The 27,235-nt window shown below is 38.4% G+C and overlaps 4 protein-coding genes, 1 long non-coding RNA gene and 1 other non-coding gene across 11 annotated transcripts; 1 reads left to right on the top strand and 5 right to left on the bottom strand.

The window, feature by feature from the left end:
• Positions 1 to 43: 43 nt before the first annotated feature.
• LOC139189039 (uncharacterized) lies at positions 44 to 3,298 on the bottom strand. Its single transcript, XR_011572514.1, has 2 exons — positions 3,158 to 3,298; positions 44 to 575 (listed from the first exon to the last, which is right to left on the bottom strand). It is a non-coding gene; the product is annotated as an uncharacterized lncRNA (long non-coding RNA).
• MIR535D (microRNA MIR535d) lies at positions 1,958 to 2,052 on the bottom strand. Its single transcript, NR_120976.1, has one exon. It is a non-coding gene; the product is annotated as a microRNA MIR535d (primary transcript).
• Positions 3,299 to 6,503: 3,205 nt separating the features above from the next.
• On the bottom strand, positions 6,504 to 6,932 carry LOC114827427 (olee1-like protein). Its single transcript, XM_029109218.2, has one exon. The coding sequence runs from the start codon at positions 6,834 to 6,836 to the stop codon at positions 6,504 to 6,506; it is 333 nt and encodes a 110-aa protein (XP_028965051.1). The 5' UTR covers positions 6,837 to 6,932.
• Positions 6,933 to 13,841: 6,909 nt separating this feature from the next.
• On the bottom strand, positions 13,842 to 14,814 carry LOC139188639 (uncharacterized). Its single transcript, XM_070806273.1, has 2 exons — positions 14,619 to 14,814; positions 13,842 to 14,449 (listed from the first exon to the last, which is right to left on the bottom strand). Exons 1-2 carry the CDS (start codon positions 14,812 to 14,814, stop codon positions 13,842 to 13,844), a joined length of 804 nt encoding a protein of 267 aa, XP_070662374.1.
• A 5,833-nt stretch (positions 14,815 to 20,647) lies between these two features.
• LOC103445326 (uncharacterized) lies at positions 20,648 to 23,942 on the top strand. Of its 3 annotated transcripts, none has more exons than XM_008384320.4 (14): positions 20,648 to 20,818; positions 21,023 to 21,139; positions 21,430 to 21,486; positions 21,581 to 21,682; positions 21,817 to 21,897; positions 21,993 to 22,111; positions 22,209 to 22,310; positions 22,415 to 22,531; positions 22,723 to 22,791; positions 22,898 to 22,964; positions 23,148 to 23,201; positions 23,284 to 23,373; positions 23,485 to 23,568; positions 23,682 to 23,942. In XM_008384320.4, exons 1-14 carry the CDS (start codon positions 20,792 to 20,794, stop codon positions 23,793 to 23,795), a joined length of 1,200 nt encoding a protein of 399 aa, XP_008382542.3. In that variant the 5' UTR covers positions 20,648 to 20,791; the 3' UTR covers positions 23,796 to 23,942. The 3 variants fall into 3 exon arrangements, with proteins under 3 accessions (XP_008382542.3, XP_008382541.3, XP_017190304.3); XM_008384319.4 differs by having other exon boundaries at positions 21,427 to 21,486; XM_017334815.3 differs by having other exon boundaries at positions 21,412 to 21,486.
• LOC103445325 (uncharacterized hydrolase YNR064C) lies at positions 23,789 to 27,185 on the bottom strand. Of its 4 annotated transcripts, none has more exons than XR_011572513.1 (13): positions 26,840 to 27,112; positions 26,689 to 26,743; positions 26,453 to 26,508; positions 26,255 to 26,355; positions 26,043 to 26,112; positions 25,806 to 25,875; positions 25,609 to 25,665; positions 25,449 to 25,516; positions 25,283 to 25,363; positions 24,962 to 25,039; positions 24,706 to 24,861; positions 24,255 to 24,429; positions 23,789 to 24,098 (listed from the first exon to the last, which is right to left on the bottom strand). XR_011572513.1 is itself a non-coding variant. In XM_008384318.4 (13 exons), exons 1-13 carry the CDS (start codon positions 26,996 to 26,998, stop codon positions 24,012 to 24,014), a joined length of 1,191 nt encoding a protein of 396 aa, XP_008382540.3. In that variant the 5' UTR covers positions 26,999 to 27,185; the 3' UTR covers positions 23,789 to 24,011. The 4 variants fall into 4 exon arrangements, 3 of the variants coding, with proteins under 3 accessions (XP_008382540.3, XP_070663369.1, XP_028965689.2); XM_008384318.4 differs by having other exon boundaries at positions 24,255 to 24,407; positions 26,840 to 27,185; XM_070807268.1 differs by having other exon boundaries at positions 24,171 to 24,407; positions 26,840 to 27,110.
• Between the last annotated feature and the right edge of the window lie 50 nt (positions 27,186 to 27,235).

Below are 27,235 nucleotides of genomic sequence, written 5' to 3'. Positions count from 1 at the left end.
CACAAAACTCAAATTCGAATCCTAAATGGTAAAAAAAATGAAATTATTGCTCGATTAGAAATTTCATTTAGTTTTCATCATCTACATCAGGAACATCTAAAAATGCTCAGTCTAATTCTAAAAAAGTACAACAATTTATTTTCGCATTAACCAATTACATTAGGACCACATACAACAATGACTGATGAAAATGATTTACGCAAAATTTATGCATTGCAACTACATTAGATTTTCCGAAGGTTGAATAAGCAAAATTTAAATCCCACACTAAAATTCAAGTTTATATAGTAATTCAGAAAGGAAACAACAGGTATACTTCAAGTTAAAACTCGTGATAAATATATAAAATCATTATGCAATAATTAGAGATCAGCACCACATTCACGTGCGTGCTAGCAGATAGTTCCATAGAACAAAATATAGAGGATCTATTTCATCCTTTGTAAGAAAGAGACTGCAAAAACAAGTTAGACTTAAGGTATAATCTCAATGAAATAAGAAACCTATCTCGATTCACTTACCACTAAAACACCATGTACCAGCTGCCAAACCACATCTCACCATCACCATCAACTCTACAAATACCAAGTTAGCATTGCCAAATTATGATGGAGTAATATAAAAATGCAAAAACTAAGAACAAAAGAGAGATTATCTACTCATGCAACCACAATCACAATGGCCTTCTGGTTCCTCCACAATCTCATGGCACAATGGCCATAGCTGCTCCTTCGTTATAGCATATATTTCTCTATTTTTTATGAATCCAAATACAAAAATTAAAATTGAACAAAACTAAACGTTGAGAATGTTTATATATTATAGACATTTGAAAAGCACAACAATGCGTGCAAAGAAAACAAAGTATCCAAATTTGCCCTATCCCATATGCAAAATAGACCCTTCTCTTTGCTTTTATGTTTAAGTTAGAAACATAGTAATGGACCCAAACAAAACAAATCTTCTACTACTACTTTCTCATATGCAAAAACTACCCTTCTTTTCAAATAAAACAAACCTTCAACTTATAGATTCTCATAAAAATCTAACTTGTTTTTCAAACTTTTTTTTTTTCTTCTAATATGTATAAAGAACATGTGATGATTTTTGGGCCAATTATCATTAAAACAAGGAAGGCAAATCAGCCAAGATCAATAATTACAGCTGAATCAGAGATTAATTAGCAACTTTCACTAAATTTGTCAACATCTGCAGTAGGCACAACACAACTAGCACTGATCATTATCAGCACAAAGCTTTTCAACCCCAGCCTAAGTCCCCACTCAACAAACTTAATTGGTTGAGGTACATGATTAATTTATGTTCTACAGATGCATATTGAAGTTCCATATATTATGTGATAACAATACATAGTATGCTACCTTTCTTAACCTTAACCCTAAACACAATAAAGTAGCCTCAATGCACCGCCTGTACATTTTCTAATGAATGAATCATATGGGTTTGATTGATACGTCTGCCTTACCAACGACTGAAATGCCAGCAACTTGGTACGAGTAGGTTTTGGCTTGCCCCTTTCTTATTATTAGTAAGAGTCAAGTAGACAGACTTCTAGGTGATGTGGCTCTTTCCCTGAACGTAAAGATCCACTATTTGATGGCTCACATTACACATTTGGTGAGCTATAGCTTCTTCTTCTTCTTTTTTTCTTTTTTTCTTTTTTTCTTTTTTTCTTTTTTTCTTTTTTTCTTTTTTTTGGGTCAAAATGTTTTATCAATAGTTGAATGAGCACATTAATTTGGGATCTCAAAACATGAGACTCAATAAGCTCACAAAAATAATTCCACAAAAAATTTACAACAAATTGAAGTAAAAACAAGTAATATCCATATCATATAACAAGTTATATTCATATCATATGTGAATTCTGGGCAGGTATAGTTAGAGATCAAAATCACCTGCAAGTTAATATCATATGCCAAAGAAAGAGCAGGTGGACTTTATGACAACAAGAAAGAGCACGCCCGTAAACAACCATGATCCTTTCATGGGTGATGACAAGCGTGCTCTCTCTCGTCGTCACACAACATCAAACCCTAGCTCAACTCAGACATCAGTACTATGAAAAAAAGCAGTTTATAATGTTCTAACAATCACAACAATTGTCAAGGAATTATCTTCCACATGCAATCAAATTCCCCCACTTAAATTGGGGGAAGATAAAAAATGAACTTTATACATACATACATACAATTACATATATATAAAATACCAACCTAAGATCTGATGATATCCCTAATAACACCAACTGACCTAGATTGTTAGCACAGAAAATATAGACCCAGAACAGTAGTATCATGATCATCTCCAGAGAAGCCTGACATATACCCGTTACTAATTAAGGTGCTTGGTTGAAAATTTATCAAGCATGACTAGAGAATACGTAAGACCTAAGTTGCAGACCAAGAATGATCTTTTAGTGACATATACAACATGAAACTAAGAACACAACAACATATGCAAAAGACTATCAGAAACCTCATCTAGAGATATCTAAGAAAACTATCTACAACCCCAAACCATCTAATTTTCAATAGAAATTAAACTGGTACTCTAGATGTAGAAATTCTTGATTATAAATTATACAAGACCCAATAAAATATACAAAAGCTTTGAGGATGGATCTTCTCGGTCCACCTTGAAAGCAAAGTACCTCAAGCCTTAATTTTTTGCACAAAAAGGGTTAAGAAAATAGTCAAAACACAAACTTTTAACCTTAATTCTTACAGATTGAGACTGATGTACAGAAAAGGATAAACCTTTCTCGCACATACTCCAGGAACATGTAATTAAGCTTTGCTGAATCTAATATTTAAGAACAAATAACAAAAAGAAGAATAATTTAATTTTCTCTAGTTTTTCCAAATGTTTCTTAACTATGTATTGATGCATGAATAAGTTCTTAATTGCTGTAAAACTCAAAGTTCCCTTTCCGAAGTCAGAAAAACAACAAAAAAACCCCCCGAAGAAGACAATTAAGTGTATAAAAAATCACACTTAAGCGCACGATAACACAAAGAATTCAAGCATGTAATTGAAAAACCCTAGGCATCAATTGCCAAATCCAAACCCTACAAACTAGACAAACACCAAGCCAATAAATAAAATAGTAACATGCAAAGGAAAGAAAACCCACTTTCAGATAAAGAAGCTGCAAAAGCCAGTGAGAGAGAGTTCATGAGAAAAGAGGAGAACTGGAGAAGCTGGAGAGCCACCTAAAAGCAAAAGACACCGCATCCACAAAAAGAAAGGGGAAGAAATAGTGTAAAAAATAAAGAAAAATTTGGATTTCTCGAGAAGACCAAGCGTTAATAACTTATTATCAATTTAAGTGATTTTTTACTACAATAGTAAAAAGATGTTAAAGTTTTATATAACATCATGAGTTTAAATTTTGTTATTGACTGATATAACATTTGATTTAACAAAAAATTTTGTTTGACAAAAAAAAAATCTTATTATCAATCACAAACAGCTTCCACCACACTGCTTATACAAAGAAAAATGTTCGGGACCATAGTTTTCAATCATATTTTATACATTAGGTGAGAATTGATGATTAAATTATTTTTCTAATATTTAAATTTTTTTAACCATAGTCTTCAAGTTTGTGAGTCTACTTGACTATGGTTAAGAAAGGTTGAAATATCTTTGTGAGTTTTTTCGACCTGCAAAAGAGATGGATAACTATGATTTGCCATCAATTGTTCCTTAAAAAAAAAAATTAACCATCAATCATTACATAATATACAAAATATAATTCTAGTAAATAGTTATCGAAAAGATAAATTTGGATAGAATGTCATTGGACACATGGAGCTCTTCAACCAACTATAAACAAATTAATTAATAATATATTAAAAAAAATTACCAGTTGTTTTATAGTACTAAGTACTACATATCATAATTATGGATTTAGAGACGGTACCATTTTATTCTTAACACAAGTCAAAAATAAGAAAAAATGTACCATTTTTGTTTGGTTGCAAAGAAAAAGTACCATATTAGTTTGAAAAGTTCATCACTAGTCCTATGATGCATAGGTGCACGGTCAGAAACGGAACATGTGCACCACCTGTCCCTTGAATCTATGATCAGCATTAAACCCTTTAGACGAAAAAGGTTCAAGCTAGGGAACCTAAATTTAGGAAAAATCATTTCTTGCAACTCAGTTATAAGAATTAGGATAATTGATAAAGATTTAGGAGAATCACTCGTTTATTACGTAATTTGTTGATGCATAAAACCATAGGGGTTTTAGAACAAAATAAATTTGCAAGAAAGTAAAGAACACAAGATATATCGTGGTTCACCCTAATATTCGGGCTACGTCCACACTGATATTAATTGTATATCTCTGTAACTGTATGTATGGATTACAAAGTGTTGTTGTGTTTGTGAGGGTATTGCCCTCTGTTGGGTTCACAGAGGAAGAGAGTTGAGAGAGGGATGCTCTGAATATAAGAGCCTCTGTTTGGGGATGTGAGGCTTTGTATGTGAGGATGAGAGCTTTTGGATTGTGAGGGTAAGGAGGCCCTTTTATAGACTAAGGGCTCCTCCCCTTTTACATGAATCATGGGCTTAATCTCTGGAAGCCCAAGTAACGAGGTCCAATATAATATGGTACTAACAGTAGTCCCCCAAGTCTTCAGTCAAGAGAGTCTTTTGGCTGGAGACTTGAAATTCAATCCATATGTGAGCCGAAGTAACTAGATGTCGTCTAGAACTGATACTCGATATGAGGCGGTGCTTAATCTAAAATGATGTTCAACTAAAAGTAGCACACGTTGCGAGGCTGCTCAGTTTATGGCTTATCTTGCCTTGGTTGGCTCGACTTGTGGCGTTGAAGGTGAGGGAGTCCCTTTTATAGAGTAAGGGCTCACTCCTCAATACATAAGTGATGAACTAAGAGTGATGCTCGCGGCGAGGCGGGTGCTCAGCAGGTGGCGATGCTCTCTAATGATGGTGAGGGAGTCCCTTTTATAGAATAAGGGCTCGCTCCTCAATACATAAGTGATGGGCTAAGAGTGATGCTCGCGGCAAAGCGGTTGCTCAGCAGGTGACGATGCTCTCTAATGATGGTAAGGGAGTCCCTTTTATAGAATAAGGGTTCGCTCCTCAATACATAAGTGATGGGTGCTTTCTAATGAAAGTGAGAGAGTCCCTTTTATAGAATAAGGGTTTGCTCCTCATAAGTGATGGGTGCTCTCTAATGAAAGTGAGGGAGTCATTTTTATAGAATAAGGGTTTGCTCCTCAATACATGAATAATGGGCTACGTCCCCCAAGTATTTTTCATGAGGCCTAATATATGGTACATAGTGTAGTCCCCCAAGTCTTCAGTTGATAGAGTATGTTGGCTGGAGACTTCAAATTTGATCCACGTATGGGCCGAAGTGGCGGTTGTTCGGAGGTGGTCTTTGTATACCATGCACTGAAGCTTTGTAGGTGAAGCTTTTAAAGTGAAGCTTTGAAGCTGGAGCTCTATAAATGAAGCTTTCGAAGTTGGAGCTCTCGAAGCTGGAGTTTTGTAAATGAAGCTTTCGAAGCTGATTGACATGAGTGATGCTCATGAATGTTGACATGAATGATGGTCATGAATGTTTATGTATGATTGACATGAGTGATGCTCATGAATGTTTATGTATGATTGACATGAGTGATGCTCATGTATAATTTTGGAGTACTAGACATACTTTTGATCACCTAGTAGGTGATAATAGCAGCAGGCTGCCAAATAATTTTGGAGTACTGGGCGTACCTTTAATCACCTGGTTGGTGATAATAGCGGCAGGCTACTGAAGCCGAATAATTTTTGGAGTACTGGGCATACTTTTGATCGCCTGGTTGGTGATAATAACGGCAGGCTGCCGAATAATTTTAGAATACTAGGTGTACTTTTGATCACGTGGTTGGTGATAATAACGGCAGACTGCTGAATAATTTTTGGAGTACTGGGCATACTTTTGATCACCTGGTTGGTGATAATAACGGCAGGCTGCTGAATAATTTTGGAGTACTGGGCGTACTTTTGATCACCTGTTTTTTTTTTTTTTTTGGCATGCTGCCTTCTTTATTTATTTATGATTACACTCTAGTGGGTTTATACAGATGTCTGCAAAAGATAAGAAAAGTAAATCACATTATTCAAAAAAGCTGATGCAGAAGGTGGGTATGGCAGATGGTTGGATAGTGAGATAGCATCTGCACAATTGAAGGGAATTTGAGCTTTTGATTTTGCTTTTACTTTCCCTTTTCCACCGCACCTCTCTCTCTCTGTCTCTGCGCTGCTGTCATACATGTGCACCTAATTAATCATTAATACCTCTTTTGCAGTTTGTCCCCTACCCACTTAAGGTCCTACCCAGTCAAATCCCAATCTCTCATATTTTATTCTCTTCTCTTCATTGTTGACCATCATCAAGCTCACGTTCTCCGACACCAACCTCACCAGCTCGATCCTGAAACAGATTTCCCCTTAGTTCATTCTCTTTGCAAAGAGAAACTAAAACAGTAGCAACTTGTATCTGCATCACAGAACTGGTCCAAATGGTCCTCTGCGACCAGGATCTTATAGCAACCTGCTGAGTCGGTTGTCCCTTCTTTGGTGTACACGAGTGCCATGCTGCTTTTGTCTCTACATTCCAGTCTAACCTTGGCACCGACAATGTAGGTGATGGCTTTGGTCTCATACCCAGCGCAGCAAGTGTCGCAGTAGACCTTCCCCTCCACCGTGAACGGGGTCTTCATGGGACCCGTGGCTGCGGCCAGAGCCGACAACACACACAGAGCAATTAGCAGAACCAATTTCGCCATTGAAGCCCTTTTCAGTCTTTTCACTTCGTTCTAGCAGAGAAATTTGAGAGAGAAGAAGATTGAAGAAACGAAATGCTGAGAAGCAGGATATATGAAGAGAGACAAATAGTGTGATGAGAGAGATTGGAAGCTTTTCTGTTTCTGGGTTTTTGTTTTTTACAGATTAACGGCGGAGGTGAAAAAATAAGAGAGAACCGACACAACTTTTTGTGTCGTTTCCCACAAACGACGCCAAATGTTGATGCACAAAACCGGAGGGGTTTTGGAACAACGTAAATCCAACCGTGAATAAGCAAGAAAGTAAAGAGCACAAGATGTATCATGGTTCACCCCAATGTTCAGGCTACGTCCACACTGATGTTGATTGTATATCTCTGTAACTGTATGTATGGATTACAAAGTGTTGTTGTGTTTGTGAGGGTATTGCCCTCTGTTGGGTTCATAGAGAAAGAGAGTTGAGAGAGGGATGGTCTGAATATGAGAGCCTCTATTTGGGGATGTGAGGCTTTGTATGTGAGGATGAGAGCTTTTAGATTGTGAGGGTGAGGAGGCCCTTTTATAGACTAAGGGTTCCTCCCCTTTTACATGAATAATGGGCTCAATCTCTGGAAGGCCAAGTAATGAGGCCCAATATAATATGGTACTAACATAGTTAATTGATAATAAAAGAGTTATTTCTTCAATATAAAGTGTTCATTGTATAACGAGCAACTTACGTGATGCAAATATATGTTTCTAGTTAATGATAGAGTCTCATGTATAATTTTTTTGGATCACTGATACTAAATGCCACATTGATTGTGTATGTCAATTACGATAATGAGAACAACTTACATGAAAAAATACCACTATGACATCACGATCTTATAATACATTATCACAAAACTTTCGCATAGCAATGCATTACCAAATCAAAGTATTAAATGATGAAATTCATTTCGTATATGACGTAAGATAGAATGTATATCGACGGAGTATGATTCTCTCATCTCAAATCTTTCTCCCCTACTTTCTTCCTTTCTAGATATAAAAACAAAAACAAAAAAGCCGTGAGATGAAGGAAATTGGAGAGAATTAAGAGGAAGAGAATCATATTCCATCGTCATCGACTACTGAGACCAAGTTGCTTCATTAGGTTACTGAAGTCAGGCGCCACGGAAACGCATAGAACAAACGGCAAAAGAAGGAAGGGAAAATGGGTGTGGTGGTGGGCCAGATGAGGGCACATTGTAACGTTATAGTGGTGGTGATGCGATGAAGTTTAATGGTTGGATTTGGTTCGTCCTTAGTGTCGGATGTCGAGTCTCTTTCTCTAGGCTGCTCGAGAATCACTGCCAACGGGCTAAAATTGTCCTTGAGAAAGGGCTTGACTAGCAATAATACTAGTGTTGCATATTATATCATATTTCATGTGATGTATGTATAGAGGATAAGGTTGCAGGTGAGGATAATTCATGCCACCGCCACGCACCTTTTGATGTACGTGGTTTCCCAATGTAGCAACAATTTGGAGTCATTTGCCTTGACAATTGGCCCTACTGCAATGTCAAACATTTTTTTTATAAGTCATGTTTTAGAGTTTGCCAAAAGATTTTGGAGAGACGAAATGACTAGGGATTTTTCTCTAGTGTCTGCTAAGATGCTCCGATCTTTGGTTGACGTTATTATGTGGAAAAAGACCCCTTATAAAAGATTAGGATGCAACAATTTGGAGTTATTTGCCTTGACAATTGGCCCTACTGGCTACTACAATGTCAAATAAAGGTTTTTTCTGCAGTTTCCAAAAAAAAAAAAAACAAAAAGTAAAAGTTTTTCTGCCACAGGACTTTGGATTGTTGAGACTCCAAGTTTTGAGTGTCGGTGGCAATCTCGACAACCAAAAATCTTTCAACGTACCAATTAAATCTCAATCCTATCTTTATCTTTACATTTAGAGAGAACTCTAAAATGGCTCATTTTTTTAAATCAAAACTCAAACACATAGTAACAACGTAAAAATTGTGTGTGAGAGAGCGAGGATGTTACAACTAGTACCTTAAAATATTGTATTTTATTCCTGAATCATGTGAAATGACCAAATACCCCTAGTTGAATTCAAATGGATGGTTTTTAATCCTTGTTATCCTCTATGCATGCTTTCCCAGCTCCAATGACAAACTCCAGTGAAAACCAAGGTTTTAAAAGACGTTAGGTGCTAATCAGACGGCAGGTTGAGGCCTAACGGCTAGACGGGGGCCTAGGTGGACTAGGCAGGCGCCCAAGCGGTCTAGGCGCACTTTCTTAATTTTGAAACACTTAGGGTGCGTTTGTTGTACTGGACTATCTTGAACTTGACAAACTTCAGGGACTAAGCTAGACTAGCACCAAGAAACTATATATTTTGATTAATTTCTTTAGAAATCCCAAATTTTGATGACGCTAATCAGCAACAACATAGCACCAAGCAAACCCATGTGAAAAAATAAATAAAAATTGAGGGAAAAAAAAAAGCAATCGTCTTTACCTGATGGGAGAGGTTGCAGAAGAATAAGAAACTTGGAGACTTGGAGAGGATGGAGCAGTTTTCTTCAGAGCGGGAAAAAATTATCGGCATGTTAGAAATGGTGGGGGAGACCAAATCAGAAGTGGGTATTGGAGGCCTTGATGCGTTGTAGGCTGAAGCGTTGGGAATTGAAGCTTGCAAGGGCTTGGCATCCATGGCGATCATGACCACGATGCCCATTTCCTCCCATTGATCTACAAATCGAAGCAATTTCCTTCGAGATCCAAAAGAACGTAGCCCAGAAATCGTAAAGGGGCGAAACAAAGAGGAATAAGATGAAAATGGATGCAAGAGTGGAGAAGAAGAAACAGGGGCGAAGCGAAATGGGCTAAGCGGAGATGGTCTTAGCGAGTCATGTGGTTTGTGAAGGGTCTCGCTAAGAACTCCTGGGGAGGCCTCTAATCCACGCGAGTCCTCTTTAGTCCCATTTAACTTAGTCCCAATACAAACCAAACATGGGACTACATTAGTAAGTAATCTAGTTCAGTCCAGTCCCAGTTAACGAGGCCAAACAAACGCCCCCTTAGAGATTAATCAAGACCATGGCCAGCCGCCTAGTGCCTAGACGGGGTCTAGGCAGGGATTTTTAGAACAATGGTGAAAACCATTGAGTTTAAAGCCATTTGGGGGAGTTTTCATTTGGGTTTGAACCTGTTTTAGTTTGGTAAGGAAATGGTGAGGTTTCGAGCTGGACTCTCGTGTTTTTAACCCATGCATGCACTTTGTTCGTTTTCTAGAATCCGGCAAGCTCCTTTGAAGAAAAACCATTGAATCCAAGGTCAATTCAACCTACATTCGACCCAAAATCGTTTTAGGTGAGTTTCTAAACTTTTTTAGAGTGTTTACTGTAATTTAGGACTGATTTCTGTTGAAAACAAGCCTAATCCAAGCTCTGCATCAATCTGGGCTCTTTTTGCAGAATCCAACAAGTTTCCAGGGTCGGTGGATGGCCACAGATGGTAGTCACCATTAGGTTTAACGGCGACAACAGATGTGTCGTTAGAATTAACTGGATCCTCTGACAACAAAGGTCTATTTTGTACCTCTTTCTTACATTTTCTGACAACAAGCATGTGACTCCAACAATGGCAAGTGTGACCTCTACTCGCTGAACCACGGTGGCGCGTTCGCCGGTGACGGTGTAAGAAACGACGATGCATCTTTCAACGCGTGATGCCACCGTGGCGGCGCATGGCAGTGTGTGCAAAACTCTTTCAATGTTCTAAATCACATGACGCGCTCAGTTTGTGCAACTCATGTCTAAAATGTGCATTCGTAGGATCGAGTGAGGTTAAGTTGGAATTTGGTAAGGAGCCTAGCGAGGTGTTACAATTTCCATATCTGTGAGTAAATCCCTTCAAAAACGATGTTTTCAAATAAACTGTTTTTGATGCATAAATAGTGGTCTTTGATGAGACTTAATAAGAATTATGAGAAGTGATGTTTAGATATGACTTGGATGATTTATTTTCACCACATCGTCATCATGCACATTTATTTTTTATAGCTAGTTACGTCCGTATGATATTTGCAGGTACTGATATTTCTAGTAAATGCTAGATGGGCTAGTTGATGCTAACTATTGATTGGTTGATACCTTTCCACCTGCTTGGTATATTGTACCATTTGATGCTAATATTATTGATTGAGTACATATATGAGTTAATTGTTTTTACATCATTTGGTTGATGATTGTGATTATATATTAGTAGATACTATATGTAAATTTCAATTATATATATATATATATATATATATTTTTTTTTTTTCAAAATAGAGGTTATTATATTTGAATGATTAAATTTTACGATCCACTCACGTTTTGTTTTTCAACCCCTTTAAGAAATAGTGAGAAAAATGAGGCTTTTAAAGCAAACAAGTGGGTGTGGCAGTAAGGCGGTTCACATGCATAGTTTGGTGTCCACCTTTCTACATTTTTATCTGGTTTGTAATAATGCATAATCACACTTTTGATTATGCTAAGCACTACACTTAATTTGTGTTAACCGTTAAACTACTGGTAGCTTTGGATTGATGCGATAATAATGGGATTGTATCCCTTGACTTAGGTTGTTTAGGATTTGCATGATAGTTGAATTTCCAATTAATAAAAAACATTTTGTTCAAATTTATTCATATCATTTTCTCCTGATTAGAGTAAGTCCACCAGAGTGAACTTTGCCCAGCACCCAGTCCAAATATCAAGCTGAGGATCATAGAATTCACTTCAGCCCGTCAGGCTGCCTGGCACCCAGCCCAAGCCAGGCAACAGACCAACCCATTTTTGACAGACCCAAGAGCCGGCCTATTTGGCTGGTGCGTGGACTGGACTCACGCTTGGCAGCGAGTAGGGGACAAGGGGGCAAGCGGTGTCAGCCCACTTATGCTGCAGTGACGTGGCTTGCTCAAAGCCGTTGGATTTCCAACGGCTAGTTTTTCTAGACTGTTGGATTTCCAACGGTAACAAAAATTTAAATTTTACTTTTAAACTGGACTATCTGATCACAGATCAACGGGCCACGTTCCCCCCCCCCAAAAGAAGGGCCTAACGGTCAGATTTATGACCGTTGACCACATGGCAGATCCTTAGCTCTTGGATTTGAATATTTTTTAAATCCAATGGTCCAGATTAATTAACTACATTAAAATTAATTAAAAATTATAAAAAATACATAAAATTTAAAAAAAATATATAGTAAAATGTAAAAAAAAAAAAAAAAAAAAATTCTATAAATACCCAACCTTCATCTTCCACCTTACACCACATTTCAATATTTTCTACACTTTCTATACTATCTACATTTCAATATTTTCTACACTTTAAGAGAAAAAAATGTCTTCGTGAAAGCTCATTGAAGATGTTACGTTGTGTGAATGTTGGGTTCACACTACTCATGACCCGATTACGGGTAATAAGATGGATAAGCGAGAAATGTGGAGTAAAATTACTAAGGCGTTCTGTGATGTACATGGAAAAGACGCCAGAACTAGTCAAGGTCTTCAAGGTCGTTGGAAAAAAATCAACGCATCCTTTACTTGTTGGAAAAACGCCATCTCTCATGCTTCCGGTAACCTGCGTAGTGGGACAAGTTTAGCGGATCAGGTGACAATATTTTTATTTATTTATATGCATTACACCCACATCAATATTTTAATTTATTTAATTTTGTATGTAATTTTTATGTTATTTCTTATGTAATTTTTATATGCATTCCACCCGCATCAAAATTTTAATTTATTTAATTTCTTATGTAATTTTTATTTAATTTCTTATGTCATTTTTATGTAATTTATATGCATTCCACCCACATCAATATTTTAATTTATTTATTTGTGTTACACCCGCATTTTTTAACACTATCTTATCCCACATTTTTATAGACACTACAAGCTCAAGCATTCTACAATTCAAAGAACCAGAACAAATCATTCAACAAATAGGAATGTTGGGAAATTGTCAAAGATTGCCCTAAATACAAAATTGTGGCAACCGGTGCAGATGTTGTCATGCACGGCATGGGTCTACATAGTTCTCCAAAATAAGCCACGGTCGAACAAGAAGCCAACACATTTCAAGACACGGAAGGGACGCCTGAACGAGTGCCCTAGACCCAACCGACTCGTCAGTCCATCAGGCCTCAAGGTAAAAAGGCATCAAAGAAAAAAGGTGGTTATTCCAAAAATGACTACACTAAATATATGGAGGAACTTGCTCGCCAAGGTGAACTGAACATGGCACGGGAAAAGGCTAGAGATGAGGAAAAAGTTGCTGCTATGGCAGCAATAATAGTAGCTACTGAGGCTCGTGATGCGGCAGTTGAGAGACAATGAGAAATAGTTAATCGAGAGAACGAGCTGGTTAGACAAGCACTTCATCAAGAAAATGAAATGCTTAAAGAAGAAAGGATGGCACAAGCAGATCGTGACACTATGAGTAAGTCTCTAGTAGGACTGTCTCCGAATTCAAAATATTTTTGGACATTGGAAAAAAGAGATGTCGTGCGAAGGAGGCGTGCAAGAGATGCGAAAACAAGTCAAGGGGGTTCTAGCTACACAAATCATAGCAATCAAGATCCTAGCACCACATATCCTAACTCCAGAGACTTTGTATAATTTTTATGTAATTTCTTATTTTTTTAGAATTTTATTTAATTTCTTATGTAATTTTTATGTTTTTTCTTTTTTTTTCTTTTGAACTTTATTTAATTTCTTATGTAATTTCTTATGTTATTTCTTATTTATTTTTAAAACTTTATTTAGTTTTATTTAATTTATTATGCAATTTTAATGTAATTATTTATTTATTTTTGTACTTTATTTAAACACATTAAATAAGATTACATAAACTCACCAAATAAGATTACATAAACTCACCAAATAAACTTAAAAACAAAACACACTACATAGAATTACATAAACTTAAAAAAAAAAATACACTTTATTCTTCAACCACAAGCCTCATTTTAATTATCTTTGCCTTCATGCAATTCCCACTGGTGCTCAATCAAGTCATTTTGGCGGGTTACGTGCCAATATGGCTCTTGCACATCAGTGTACTGCTGAACGATCAATTCATTGTAATGTCCATCGTGTTCCAACGGCTCGTGTTGCACGAGATCTTCGGTCCGGTCATGAGCACAGTAGATACGTGTTCTTGAATTGTTCATCGGATCCGGCTCATATTCATCGATGACATCATAATCATACTCATCTTCAACAATCATGTTGTGGAGAATAATACACGTCATCATGATGGATCGAAGAGCCTCGACATCAAACATTCTAGCTGCAGCCTTGATAATCGCCCAACGAGCTTGCTGGATACCAAAACAACGCTCGACATCTTTCCTACACCCTTCTTGACATTTTGTGAAGTGTTTTTCCTTTTTAGTTTGTGGATGTGGCACTGTTTTGACAAACGTTGACCACCTTGGGTAAATGCCATCTGCAAGGTAGTATGATCCCTTGTATTGGGTACCATTAACCCAATATGTGCATCTTGGCGATTTTCCTTGTAGCAGTTTGTCGAACACTAGGGATTGGGCAAGGACATTTAGGTCATTATAAGCTCCTGGAACACCAAAAAAAGCATGCCAAATCCATGTATCAAATGAAGCCACCGCTTCCAAAATGATGCTTTTGGCTCATTTTCTGTCGCCATAAGCTCCTTGCCACGCACTTGGACAGTTTTTTCCAAGTCTAGTGCATGCAGTCGATGCTTCTAATCATGCCAGGGAAACCTCGCATCTCCCCCTTCCTCAGAAGCCTTCGCATGTCCCTTGTCGTGGGTGTCCAAATGTACTCATTGGTGTAGAGGGCTTCAATTGCAGAGCAAAACCGCATCAGGGACTCCAAAACAGTTGTTCTTCCCATCCTCGCGATCTCATCCACTTGATCTGCAGATGCTCCATATGCAAGCATTCGTAAGGCAGCCATAATTTTTTGCTATGGAATAAGACCTAGAAAATGAAAAGTGTTTATACCATATTTAGGGCCTCGTATTTAGACCTCGTATAAATACTCGGGGGACTTAAATGTAATTATGTAATAAAGGAAGGGGCAAATATGTAATTAGGGGATGAGCCTTTATTCTATAAAAGTGCCTCCTCACCCTCACAAACCCTAAGTCTTTCCTATCTAGAGCATAGCTCTCACATTCTCTCCCTCACAAGTACTCTCAGAGAAATACAATCAGTGTGGACGTAGCCCAAACCTTGGGGTGAACCACGATACATCTTGTGTTATTTACATTACTTGCAGATTCACGGTCGGATTTACGTTGTACCAATACCTCCGGTTTTGTGCATCAACATTTGGTGCTGTCTGTGGGAATCGACACGAAAAGTTATGTCGGTTCTCTCTCAATTTTTCACCTCCGCCGTGAATATGCAAAAACCCACACAAAGACATAGACACATAGCTCTCTTTCTCTCTCTCAAACTTCGAATTTACAAAGTTGTTGCCATCTTTTCAGTCTGTGATCTGAACCACTGTTATGCCCATAATGGAGGATACTACCATGACATCCCACGAAGTTGAGGCCCATATCCATCTAGTCAGTCGCAGGCTCTCCCTCTGATGTCGACGGAGTCAAAGTCGAAGGAAGGATAATCAAATCTATCATTCAATCCATCACCAGAGGAGGAGAAACCACTACCACATTTGCATTAAGAAGAGTTGCGACGACTGTTTGCCCCAAAGATCTCCCAACTGCGAGTGCCTCAGTATTTCGTTGAAGATGTTACATCTTATTTTCTTTGTTTTCCCCTTCCATGGCTGCTGCTCCTCATCTACCTCTACTCAGTCGTCATTCTCTTCGGTGCAGTCTTCACCATCGCTTGCTTCCACAGCTACGTCCGCTGCTTCTTCCACCACAGTCACCATCAACGACATCGTCGCAACCATCGCTCTCTCACCTCCCTCCTCGATGCCATCCGCCCAGGTCCCGAGATCCTCAAACCCAGTCCTATCTCGAAACTAAAACCCTGGCGCTGGTTTATGCTCCATCTGTGTCTCCAATGGGGAGTCGGGTTCGGCCTGGTTCAAGAAACCCCGGAGCTTCACCGTGAGTCTGAAAGGAAACCCCAGATCGAGCCTCTTAATCATCGCCTTAGTCGCCATCGCACTCGTCCTCACAGTATCGATGTATTTGGGTACAGAGTCGACGGCGATAATGGTACCGTGTTTGATTTTGAAAAGGATGGGTTGGTGTCGATGTGGGTCAATCCTGGGCTCCCGGCGTATGCAGAGGATCCAGAATCGGCAGGTGTGTTGCTGCGGAAGCCTGTGGAGAGTGGGAAGGGGAGGATTCCGAATGAGCATTGGGCGGAGACAGAGATTAGGCTTATGGCTACATAGGGGCTTCGATTGCTTGACTTGGGTGGCCAAAATGAGATTTTGAAAGGCCCATAAACTCGATTTTTTTTCTTTTTTCTTCTTCTTCTGCTTCAAAAGCCGTTTGTTGGTGACTTTTTCTGGTGGGCACTGTCCAGTTGGATTTTTTATGCTCAAGAAGCGGCAGACCTCCTTCAGGTCCCTCAGTTTCACTTACACCATTCGATTTGCCGTCGTCCGTACATCAGCAAACACCATGAAGCAGCTCACCCGTCGTCTGTCCCTCACTGGAGCACTGAATTTTACAGCCACCAAGATGTACGCATGGCAGCCAACACACTAGATCCCAAGAACTGGAAGACATGTGGATCAGATGGTTACAAAAGCAGAGGATTACTTTTCCAAGTGGGGAGACAGGGGTGTGGTGGATTTAAAATATAAGTTGGAGCATCTGATTATATTGACCGCCAGCAGATGCCTTTTGGGTTGTGAGCTACTTTTGTTTTTGTCGACCACATGAAAAAAGGCATACTTATGCTACCAAGGTGCAGGCTTGTGGTGCTGCAATCAAGATGGGTTATCTTCAACAACCCACTTGGACAAAGGGAATAACTCTTCACATGTGTTACCATGCTTTGTCGCACTTATACAACAAAAAGAAAAGAAAGGCCCTCAGACAGCTCAATCACTCCCACAAAAGCGAAGCAGAAAACAAAAGCAAAAGCAACGCAGACTGCTTTATTGATTTTTTGAATGATGTAATTTATTTTTCCTATCTTTCGGAGACATCTGTATAAACCCCATCAGAGGGTAATAGTAAAAAAAAATAGCTCCAACCAGGCGATCAAAAGTACGCCCAGTACTCCACAATTATTCGGCAACCTGCCGCTATTAGCACCAACCAGGTGATCAAAAGTACGCCTAGTACTCCAAAATTATTCGGCAACCCGCCGCTATTACCACCAACTAAGTGATGAAATGTACAACACGTACTCTCTTTCATGCCACCAACTAGGTGAACAAAAGTACGTTCAGTACTTCAAAATTATACATGAGCATAACTCATGCCAATCATACATAAACATTCATGAGCATTACTCATATTAATCATACATAAACATTCATAAGCATCACTCATATCAACATTCATGAGCATCACTCATGTCAATCAGCTTCAAAAGCTTCATTTACAGAGTCCTAGCTTCAAAAGCTTCATTTATAGAGCCCTAGCTTCAAAAGCTTCATTTACAGAGCTCTAGCTTCAAAGCTTCATTTGCAAAGCTTCACCTACAAAGCTTCAGTGCAGGGTATACAAATACCGCCTCCGAACAACCGCCACTTCGGCCCATACATGGATTCAATTTGAAGTCTCCAGCCAACAGACTCTATTGACCGAAGACTTGGGGGACTACACTATACACCATATATTGGGCCTCAACTGGGCCTCATGAAAAATACTTGGGGGACTTAGCCCATTACTTATGTAGTGAGGAGCGAGCCCTTATCTATAAAAGGGACTCCCTCACTTTCACTAGAGAGCACCCATTGTTCATGTACTGAGGAGCGAGCCCTTATTTTATAAAAGGGACTCCCTCACCACCATTAGAGAGCATCGCCGCCTACTTAGCAACCGTCTCACCGCAAGCATCAACTCTAGCCCATCATTTATGTACTGAGGAACGAGCCTTTATTATATAAAAGTGACTCTCTCACCATCATTAGAGAGCGTCAACTCTAGCCCATCATTCATGTATTGAGGAGCGAGCCTTTATTCTATAAAAGGGACTCCCTCACCTTCAAACGCCGCAAGCCGAACCAACCAAGGCAACATAAGCCACGAGCCGAGCAGCCTCATAACGTGTGCTACTTCTAGTTGAGCGTCATTTCAGATTGAGCACTGCCTCATATCCAGCATCAGTTCAAGATAGCATCTAGTTACTTCGGCCCACACATTGACTGAATTTCAAGTCTCCAACCAAAAGACTCTCTTGACTGAAAACTTGGGGGACTACTGTTTATACCATATTTAGGGCCTCGTATTTAGACCTCGTATAAATACTCGGGGGACTTAAATGTAATTATGTAATAAAGGAATAGGCAAATATGTAATTAGGGGAGGAGCCCTTATTCTATAAAAGGGCCTCCTCACCCTCACAAACCCTAAGTCTCTCCTATCTAGAGCATAGCTCTCACATTCTCTCCCTCACAAGTACTCTCAGAGAAATACAATCAGTGTGGACGTAGCCCAAACCTTGGGGTGAACCACAATACATCTTGTGTTATTTACATTACTTGCAGATTCACGGTCGGATTTACGTTGTACCAAGACTTCCGGTTTTGTGCATCAACAAAAAGCATCATTTTTTTGCACAAAGTATGGATCATGGTTGCAAATAGCACTCATGATTTTGTCAAACAAATTTCGTTGCATTCTAAAACGACGTCTAAAAACATGATCAGGGAATATGCTATTGGGAATAAAATAATCTTCCAAGAGATCTTTACCTTGTCTTTCCCTTTTTCTATCGAGGTTTGCAGCACGTTTAGGTTTGGCTATCTAACCCATGACTTCCATGACACGGTGGGAATGTGAGGCCCTCTACCTTCTATGGTGATCATCCTCATCATCCTCCATGAAGAAAGCCTCATCTCCACCTCCACCTTCCTTGAGATTGGCCAATTCTGCTTGTTGTCCAACAACCTTTTCTGTTACTCCTGCAACTGTTTATACACTCTCCTTGAAGAAGACATTGTAATAAGAACTCAAGATTTGAAAATGATGAACAAGGATTCTGAGCTAAAAATAAGGATTGAGCTTGGTGTGAGGATGGATGTAGTGATGTAGGGTTTATATGGACATAAAAAGAAAGGATGAGGTTCTGGGCAATGCCACGTGGCACTACGTGATTGGTTGAAAATCTTATCGAAATCTTGGCTAAATTATTGTAAACCAGAAATGACACATGGCGCGTCGGGATTGGTCAAAAATCTTATCGGAAATCTATCCACAAAATAGTACTTTCGGATAATGACACGTGGCATGACGTGATTGGTTGAAAATCTTATCGAAATCTTGGCTAAATTATTGTAAAACGGAAGTGACACGTGGCGCGTCGGGATTGGTTGAAAATCTAGCGGAAATCTATTCACAAAATAGTACGTTCGGATAATGACACGTGGCGTGACGAGATTGGTTAAAAATCCTATCCGAAAATAAAACTATTTTATTTTTTTATTCTTTTAGAAAAAATTTAAAAATATTTTAAATGGGCTGGGTGCCAGCGCATTTTTTTAGGGATGGAGATGTATTGGCCTACTATTGTTCATTAGAGTCTACTACTGTTCACTGGAGTGGATAAATAGGCTGGGTACCGGCACAAAGTCCTTAGGGATGAACTTGCTCTTATGGCTTTCTTCATTAAATTAATGGTGTGTCGTCATCCTATGATGAGATTGCATCGTTAACTTAGTGTTGGCCATCACATCATGACCTCTTAGCTTCTTGTTATTGGGTCGGGGTGTATTAGAGAACATGCAAGCCAGCATAAAGTTCTTAATCTGTAGGTAAAGAAATTCTAGCCCCGCTCACTTTAAAATTATGGGTCTGTCTTAACTAATTTTAAAACTAAACGACCCACATATATATTTCATTGCTTATGTGTTGGTAGAAGTCTTACGTAAGATAATTCTAGACCATCCAAATTACCCATATTGATGTGAAAACAAGCAGACCCATGCAACATGTTTGACAGTTCGTGACTTGTTAGCTTGGCAAGCGAAATGCCTTATATTTGCTTCTGCACAAAGAAACATATTCATCTTTTGAGAGATTTAAGGAGCAGTAACGTGGAGATCCAATAATTAAGGTCCAAGATCGAGCCTAGTTTAAATTACAAAGTCCACTCCAAATTAAGGGTTCAATAGTCTTCGACACTGCTCTGTTACAAAGTATTAGATCTTTTCATATGATTAATTGTTACTTTATTAAATTTGTTTACTACATTACATAGGCCCATAATTCAACTTTGGATGAAATATGATTATTACATGTCACATATCATCTACGAAAGTGCTAATACATACAATCATACTAAAAAGAAAAGGTGGTGCTAGTATTCATACAACTATTTTTACTTTCACATATCTCTTTCAATTTTCGATTGTCAAATTAAATCAATTGAAAAAATAAATTAATAAAAATGTACGTAAAAAATAAAAAACAGTGTACGAGTACTTCCAAAAAAAATAAATAAAAAAATTTGTACTGACATCGAAGTGGGTTTGTAACCAACGAATTAGGCAGTCTTCCCGAGTCTTGGCGGCTTTTGAAGGAGACGTGGCATAAGTAGCTTTTTTTTTAATTTGAAAATTGGCTTTTGCAGTTTCAAGAAACGTGCCGCGTCACTTGCTGGACTGCTTTTGAAGCCCCGCTGACGAAACTTTTTAATTAAATTTATTCTCTCCCCAATATATACCACATTATAATCCATAATTTTTGCTTCCTTCCTTCCAATCACCCTAATCTCATTTCTCAATCTCTCAACATTCATAAATTGTTCTAGTTTTATACAACTTGGAGATGATGATGCTGAAGACCCCAACTTCTGTAAGTCCCTCTTTGCAATAGCTCTCTTTAAATTTCTCGAGTTTTGGTTTCGAAGTATGATACTTTCTTTCTCCCTCTGCGTTCATCATTTTCTTTGTTTTTTTTTTTTTTTTAAATTGGTTTATGTGGCTTTTTAATGTCCAATCTTGTACCCTTTTAATTAATTTGGTTTATATTGTTTTTGTTCTTTGCTCCTGCAATCAGATTTCTCACGAGGACCCAAAGAGGAGGTTCTTTAGTTGCAGTTTCCTTTCTACCATTGCTATGCTTTCTGCAGTTCTCTTCTTTGGGAGCCAATTTGTTGTCACTGATTATAAAGAGGTACTCTCCTCGCCATGATTGAATATATATAATTATACTATATATTAACCTTGCTCTTTTTAAATGTGATACGTTGTTCATATTATTGATATTGTTGATACTTCGACCTTACGGTTGTTGACATGCGGTTGATATGGTTGTCAATATATCATCAATAAACCTGATCACATTTTAAAAAAAAGTGCGGTTAACCGCATTGAATAAGTAGTATATATGTATATGCATACAGATTCAGCTGTTCTGCTTAACATGACATATTTAGTTCTAATTAGGCATTTTATTCGCAGAAGTTTTTAGCATGGGGATCGGTTTATGGTATGCAACATACAATTTCGAAAAGTTGCGAGGTTTGTTCTTATATAGCACTTGACTTTTCTTTATAATTTGTATGTACAGTGGTTGATATTTGTAGTTGTGATTGATGATGTCCTACATGTTCAGACTCAATGCAGGCCTGAAGGAACTGAGGCACTACCTAAAGGAATTGTTTCCAAGACCTCCGACTTGCTAATGCAACCGTTATGGGGTCCCCGAAACAAAAAGGTAAGCCCGTGTTTCTGTGTTGATTGTAGCAATAATCTTAGGTTTTGATTAAGCAGCTTGAAGAATTTGGTAATTAGGGTTGTAGGCAATATGATTTGAATGTTGATATATGTTCTGCACTCCTTTTGTTTTAGAACACAAAGTCATCAACAAACTTATTGGCCATGGCAGTTGGATTAAAACAAAAGGAAAGTGTGAACAAGATTGTAAAGAAGGTAATGGAGAGCACAATTGTTTCTCATCCCGTTGTTTAGTTTCTTCGATCTTTGAATTCAATGGATTTGATATCTCATTGTATTTGATTTCGCAGTTCATATCAAGTGATTTCGTTTTTATGCTTTTCCATTACGACGGTCATGTAAACGAGTGGAGAGATTTGGAATGGAGTGGTAAGGCCATTCATGTGTCCGCTATGAATCAAACTAAGTGGTAATTTCCCCTAGCTATAATTCGAAACTGAAATTTGCACTTGCTCGATTTTTCCTAGTCAGTTCTAGTAACTTGGTCCGCTTCCTTTTTCACATAGGTGGTATGCCAAGCGTTTCTTGCATCCAGATATTGTTTCTGAGTACGAATTCATCTTCCTCTGGGACGAGGACCTTGGAATCGAAAATTTCAATGCTGGAAGGTGCTTGCCCAATTCGTACATGATTCATGCATTAATTGATGTGAACAATTGCATCCAAATATTGTTTCTGAGTATGAAACCATATTGCTTTCTTTCATATGCAGATACTTATCCATTATTAGAAAAGAGGGGCTTCAGATATCACAACCAGCACTAGATCCTGACAACTCTGAGGTGCATCATCTTCTTACGGCGAGAGACAACAGAACAGAAGTACACAGGTGTGCTGTCTTTCCTAAGAAAATAAGGAGACTTGCATCAAACCTAATTTGAAATTTGGCCGCAGGCTCTAATAATACTCATGTATTCTCAGTATATTCTTCACTATTTGCTTTAACTTAGGTCGAAGTAAACGGTTCACTTTCACATTTCCTAAATTGCTCCAATCTTTTGGTTGGTGATGCATTAACAGGAAGATAAACAAGACGCTTCGTGGTGGAAGGAAGTGTGATGAAAACAGCACAGATCCTCCATGCACAGGGTACGAATTTTGCATACACACATAGATGAGTATAGTTTACTCACACGTGCATCAATCCATGTATGCTGCATCCGTTCCTACACGTCTTAATTATATGTATGGGCAGGTTTGTAGAAATGATGGCTCCTGTTTTTTCACAAGCATCGTGGCGCTGCATATGGCATATGATTCAGGTACGACAAGGTTTAAGTCTTCTGCATTGCTTAATGATAAGATTAGATTCGGTTTTAACATGTATTATCGAAAAGGATGAGATCAGCAGGAAGCTAAAACTCATGTATAATCTGGTTTTCGGCAACGAATAAGATTTTTAACAGTTCTCTCATTTCTTTACCTTTTTTCCCCCTCACAAACAGAATGACTTAGTTCATGCTTGGGGCTTGGATTTCCAGCTTGGTTATTGTGCACAGGCAATTTTTCTATCTTGTAAATTACATTTTCTTCACCCGTTCTATTCTGTGCATTTCTCATGTCCGAATCAATCCTTTACAGGGTGATCGAACTAAAAATATCGGAATTGTTGATTCTGAGTACATTATTCATTATGGTATTCCTTCATTGGGGGGTTCGGCAGCAAACAAGGTCAGAAATTTCGTACAACTCTCTGTCTCTCCTCAACTCGTCTGTTTTGCGAAGGTATAATTTTCGTATGATTTGTTTAAATCACGCTAATGGAGAAAATCACCAATGCAGACAAATGCTGAAGCAAATGATCAACCTGCTCAAAATATAAACTTGCCTAGTTCAGAACAGCCGGTATCTGACCCTAGAACCGAGGTAAGAATTCTAATGAAGTTCTTTGTACGCATAAATATTTCTCCTAGCCCGAAGCTTGTACTGCGAACTTAGGGATTCTTCGAACTCATCGTTCTTACATGTATTATTTTCAGGTGAGGAAGCTATCCTTGGCTGAATTGGAAACTTTCAAGAACAGATGGAAAAAGGCAATCAGAGAAGATAATTGCTGGGTTGATCCATTCCAAAAGAACATCACAGCTAAGTAAAAACACGAAGAGATTGATTTTCTAACCAATCAAAGCATCCAGGAGCCCTTTTATTCGTAGCATACATGTGGAATTTGTGAATAATATTCTAATATCACAATTTGTAGCATTCAATTGGTAAAATTTATATATCATCACAATAATCTATATACTAACACAAGAAACATGGAAGTGGATTTACCCCTTAATTCTCTCAAATAAGCAATTATAAAAGTATCAAAGACCGAAACGGCTTCTTCTGATAATCCCCTTAAGGACTTCCCCAAGTTCTTCGCCGCGATCCTCCTGCACGTGATGGCCTGCCTGAAAATCCCGATAAACAGGTTGCGTAAGTTCTCAAAACTAAAAACCCCAGACAATCGAAGAGGATGGTACCATAGGAATTTCAATAAGCTTATGTGTGCATGTGTGTGTAAAGCTAAAACTTGTCCTGCATATGTGCATAGAAGAGGTTGGTACCATAGGAATTTCAATAAGCTTATGCTTAGAATCCTTGCAGAATTCTTCAACGCCGTCATAACTCAACCACCTGTCTCTTTTGCCCCAACAGACCGTGGTTGGAACTTTCCAGTCTTCATCTGTTAGTATAGTCTTCATTTCACCCACATACTTCTGCCAAAAGCAGCATAAGAAACTGCATTAGCAGCGTAATAACCCGGTTTAGTCTAATACAAATCCAGGGCCCTATACGGTGGCCATCACCTGTTTCCCCTCAGGGCTGGCCCTGCATAATTTAATGACTGGCATTGGACTTCTATGAACAGAAAATTATGTGAGATGCAAGTAAAACATGACGGTAGGGAGGAAATTGGCCACTCATAGAACGTTAAGAGGAAAATCGGCAGTAAGGTGCACAAGCAGGAGGGAAATCGACGAAATACTAAGTACAATATATGATAAGAAGGTTCACCTTCAGCTCTTTCTTCATGGCCCTGCTAATTGCATTTAGTGCAAAACCGGAGGCTCCGGATGTGAGGTAAGGATTTCTGTAGACCATAGCATCGTCCTCTTTCATTTTGTAAGGTCCGGAGCTTTCCAAGGCTTTATCACTAGCCCTCAGAGGATCCTAGTCGATCATCACACAGAGAACGTTAATGAACAAGTTTACATTGGAATGATATTCTCTTTTTTCTCGGCAACCAAACAGAGTATGCATATTTTCTTACCTGAGAAAATATTTCACCCAACAAAAAGTTGCTGAAAATTGACAAGGTTGATGGAAGGTTGGCATGCTTCTCTGTTAGCTTTAATAAAATGAAAAGATAACATTATCTGCCTGAATAAGTTTACAATGCAGCAAGACAACACTATAACATCCATCATAATTCTGTTTCTAATCTTCAGATTTCTTCTTGAGAAATAAGACGGCGATTTCTAAATAAGAAAACCTTGCGAAAACTCCGCAATTTGTTCAAAATGACAAAGTATGAGTAAAGTATGAGTAAAAAAACGAAGAAAGAAATGGTGGATTTTGGGAGAGCACATACCGGAGGATTTAAGAGTATTAAGTTGTCAATCTTTTCCTGATGACTGCTAGCGTATTTAACTACAACCGGCGCAAAGTATCCCTGAGAGGCACATTAAAGATCAGACTTCTTTTCAATTGCAGGCTTTGAATTACATGTTTATATATTCACTGGAGAAACAAAATACCTGGACAACGAGCGTGACCTTGTTAACAGTAACTTCGTTTATGAACGACTCCAAGGATGCTACAAACTCTGCATAACCATGAAAAAACTCGACGACATAAACAAGAGTAATTTTTGCATTTCTGCCTGACTTCGTAAGAGATAAGACCGAAAACAATTACCATTCATAGTGTAGTCAAATCCATATTTGGGTTGAGGCTTATCTGAAAATCCGAAGCCTGCAATTGAAGGCAGATGCAACAAGCAACTGATCGAACTGCTTTTCAAGCGAACCAAAAATAGAATTGCACGAGTAGTTCATGTTGAGAATTTCAACTGCATTCAGGATATAAGCTAAACTTGTGATCTTGATTCTTACCGAGCCAATCAAACGCAATCGCGTGATAGTCCTTCGAAAGTATGGGAAGAACTTTGCGGTAAGAGTATGCCTGATGATTTGAACACATTCATGAATAAACAGAAGATCAAGACATAGATGGGAGCTTGAAATTGGATTTCACAAGTTAAAACATGCGTTTAAATCATACAGATATACAACAACACAAAAATTGCAGAAGGCTTCCTGTCCTACTATGAAAAATTACGACTGACTCACCTGAGAAGGGAAACCATGAATTAATATAACTGAAGGATTATCAGCACTTCCGGATTCAACGCAAAACCATCTATGGAACAAAATCATATATACAGAGCATGTTTCAATTGGTAAGCCCTGCAAATAATCCAATCTCAATGTCTGTATTCCACAGAAACATATAAACAAAAACACTATACTATCAAATGTCCAAAGATAATTTATAAGTTCACCTGAAAACATCAGTGGAGGCCTGAGAATCAGCACCCATTGCGAGTCCAAAAATCGGGTCTTTTGCCTTCTCGCCGGAACCAAAAGCAGCATAAGCTTTCACCTAGAGGAAAATCAAAGTTATATATGGTTTAAGCATGAGATAAACTGCAAGTTGCTTTCAAATAGTTAAATTAAAGAAAAATAGGAAAAGGACTCACGATCTTCCCTTGCTTAAACCATTCATCAGAAGGACTTGGTCCATCAGAATACTTTCCTGCCAAAACACCCACATTTCCACTTTAACTTTATAAACACACACACAATACAGACTTGTGAGAAAAGAGAGTTGTTATGAGCACTCCGAAAACAGTCATCCTGCACGTCTAAGAGCAGGATGACATAATTGTAGCGCAACTAACAGCTCCCTCGAAAAATGCAAGAATTAAGTAAGCACCTCCACTAAAGGAAAACCCATCACCCACTTCAACAGGAGCATCAATGTAATAATCCTGGCAAAGAAAATATAGTCAGAAATCAATAAAAAAAAAAATACAGCAATTAACATTACAAAAGTTAGAAACAAAGATCAAAGAAAGAATCGTTACATCCTGGCCGCTGGATCTGCAGGTGAATTTGAGGGGCTTCTTGTGGTGGTTGGATTTAAGATTATTACCAACAAGTGATAGGGATGATGCAGGAATATGGTTGTGAAGTTGACGAGCATAATAACATAGAGAAGGCGTTTTGGCTTGCGTTGCTGCCATTGCTGCTGCTTAGTAGTTGGTGGTTAATTTGTGTAAACTGTAATAACGGTAGCAAATTAGCAATGGCTGGAGAGGGTAGTTGGTTTAACCGCTGATATGGTTGCAAGTCATAAACTGAAAAATTAGTGGACAGGGTAGTTGGTTTAGGATAGACATTTTCTGGTCCTCATCTGCTGTGTAACACCATACACATATTCCCAAAGTCCAAGTTTTATATTATGAATTTGGTTGGGATTC

Source organism: Malus domestica, chromosome 10, assembly GCF_042453785.1.
Source record: "Malus domestica chromosome 10, GDT2T_hap1".
Lineage (NCBI taxonomy): Eukaryota > Viridiplantae > Streptophyta > Magnoliopsida > Rosales > Rosaceae > Malus > Malus domestica.
This window is presented reverse-complemented; position numbering and strand designations above follow the sequence as displayed.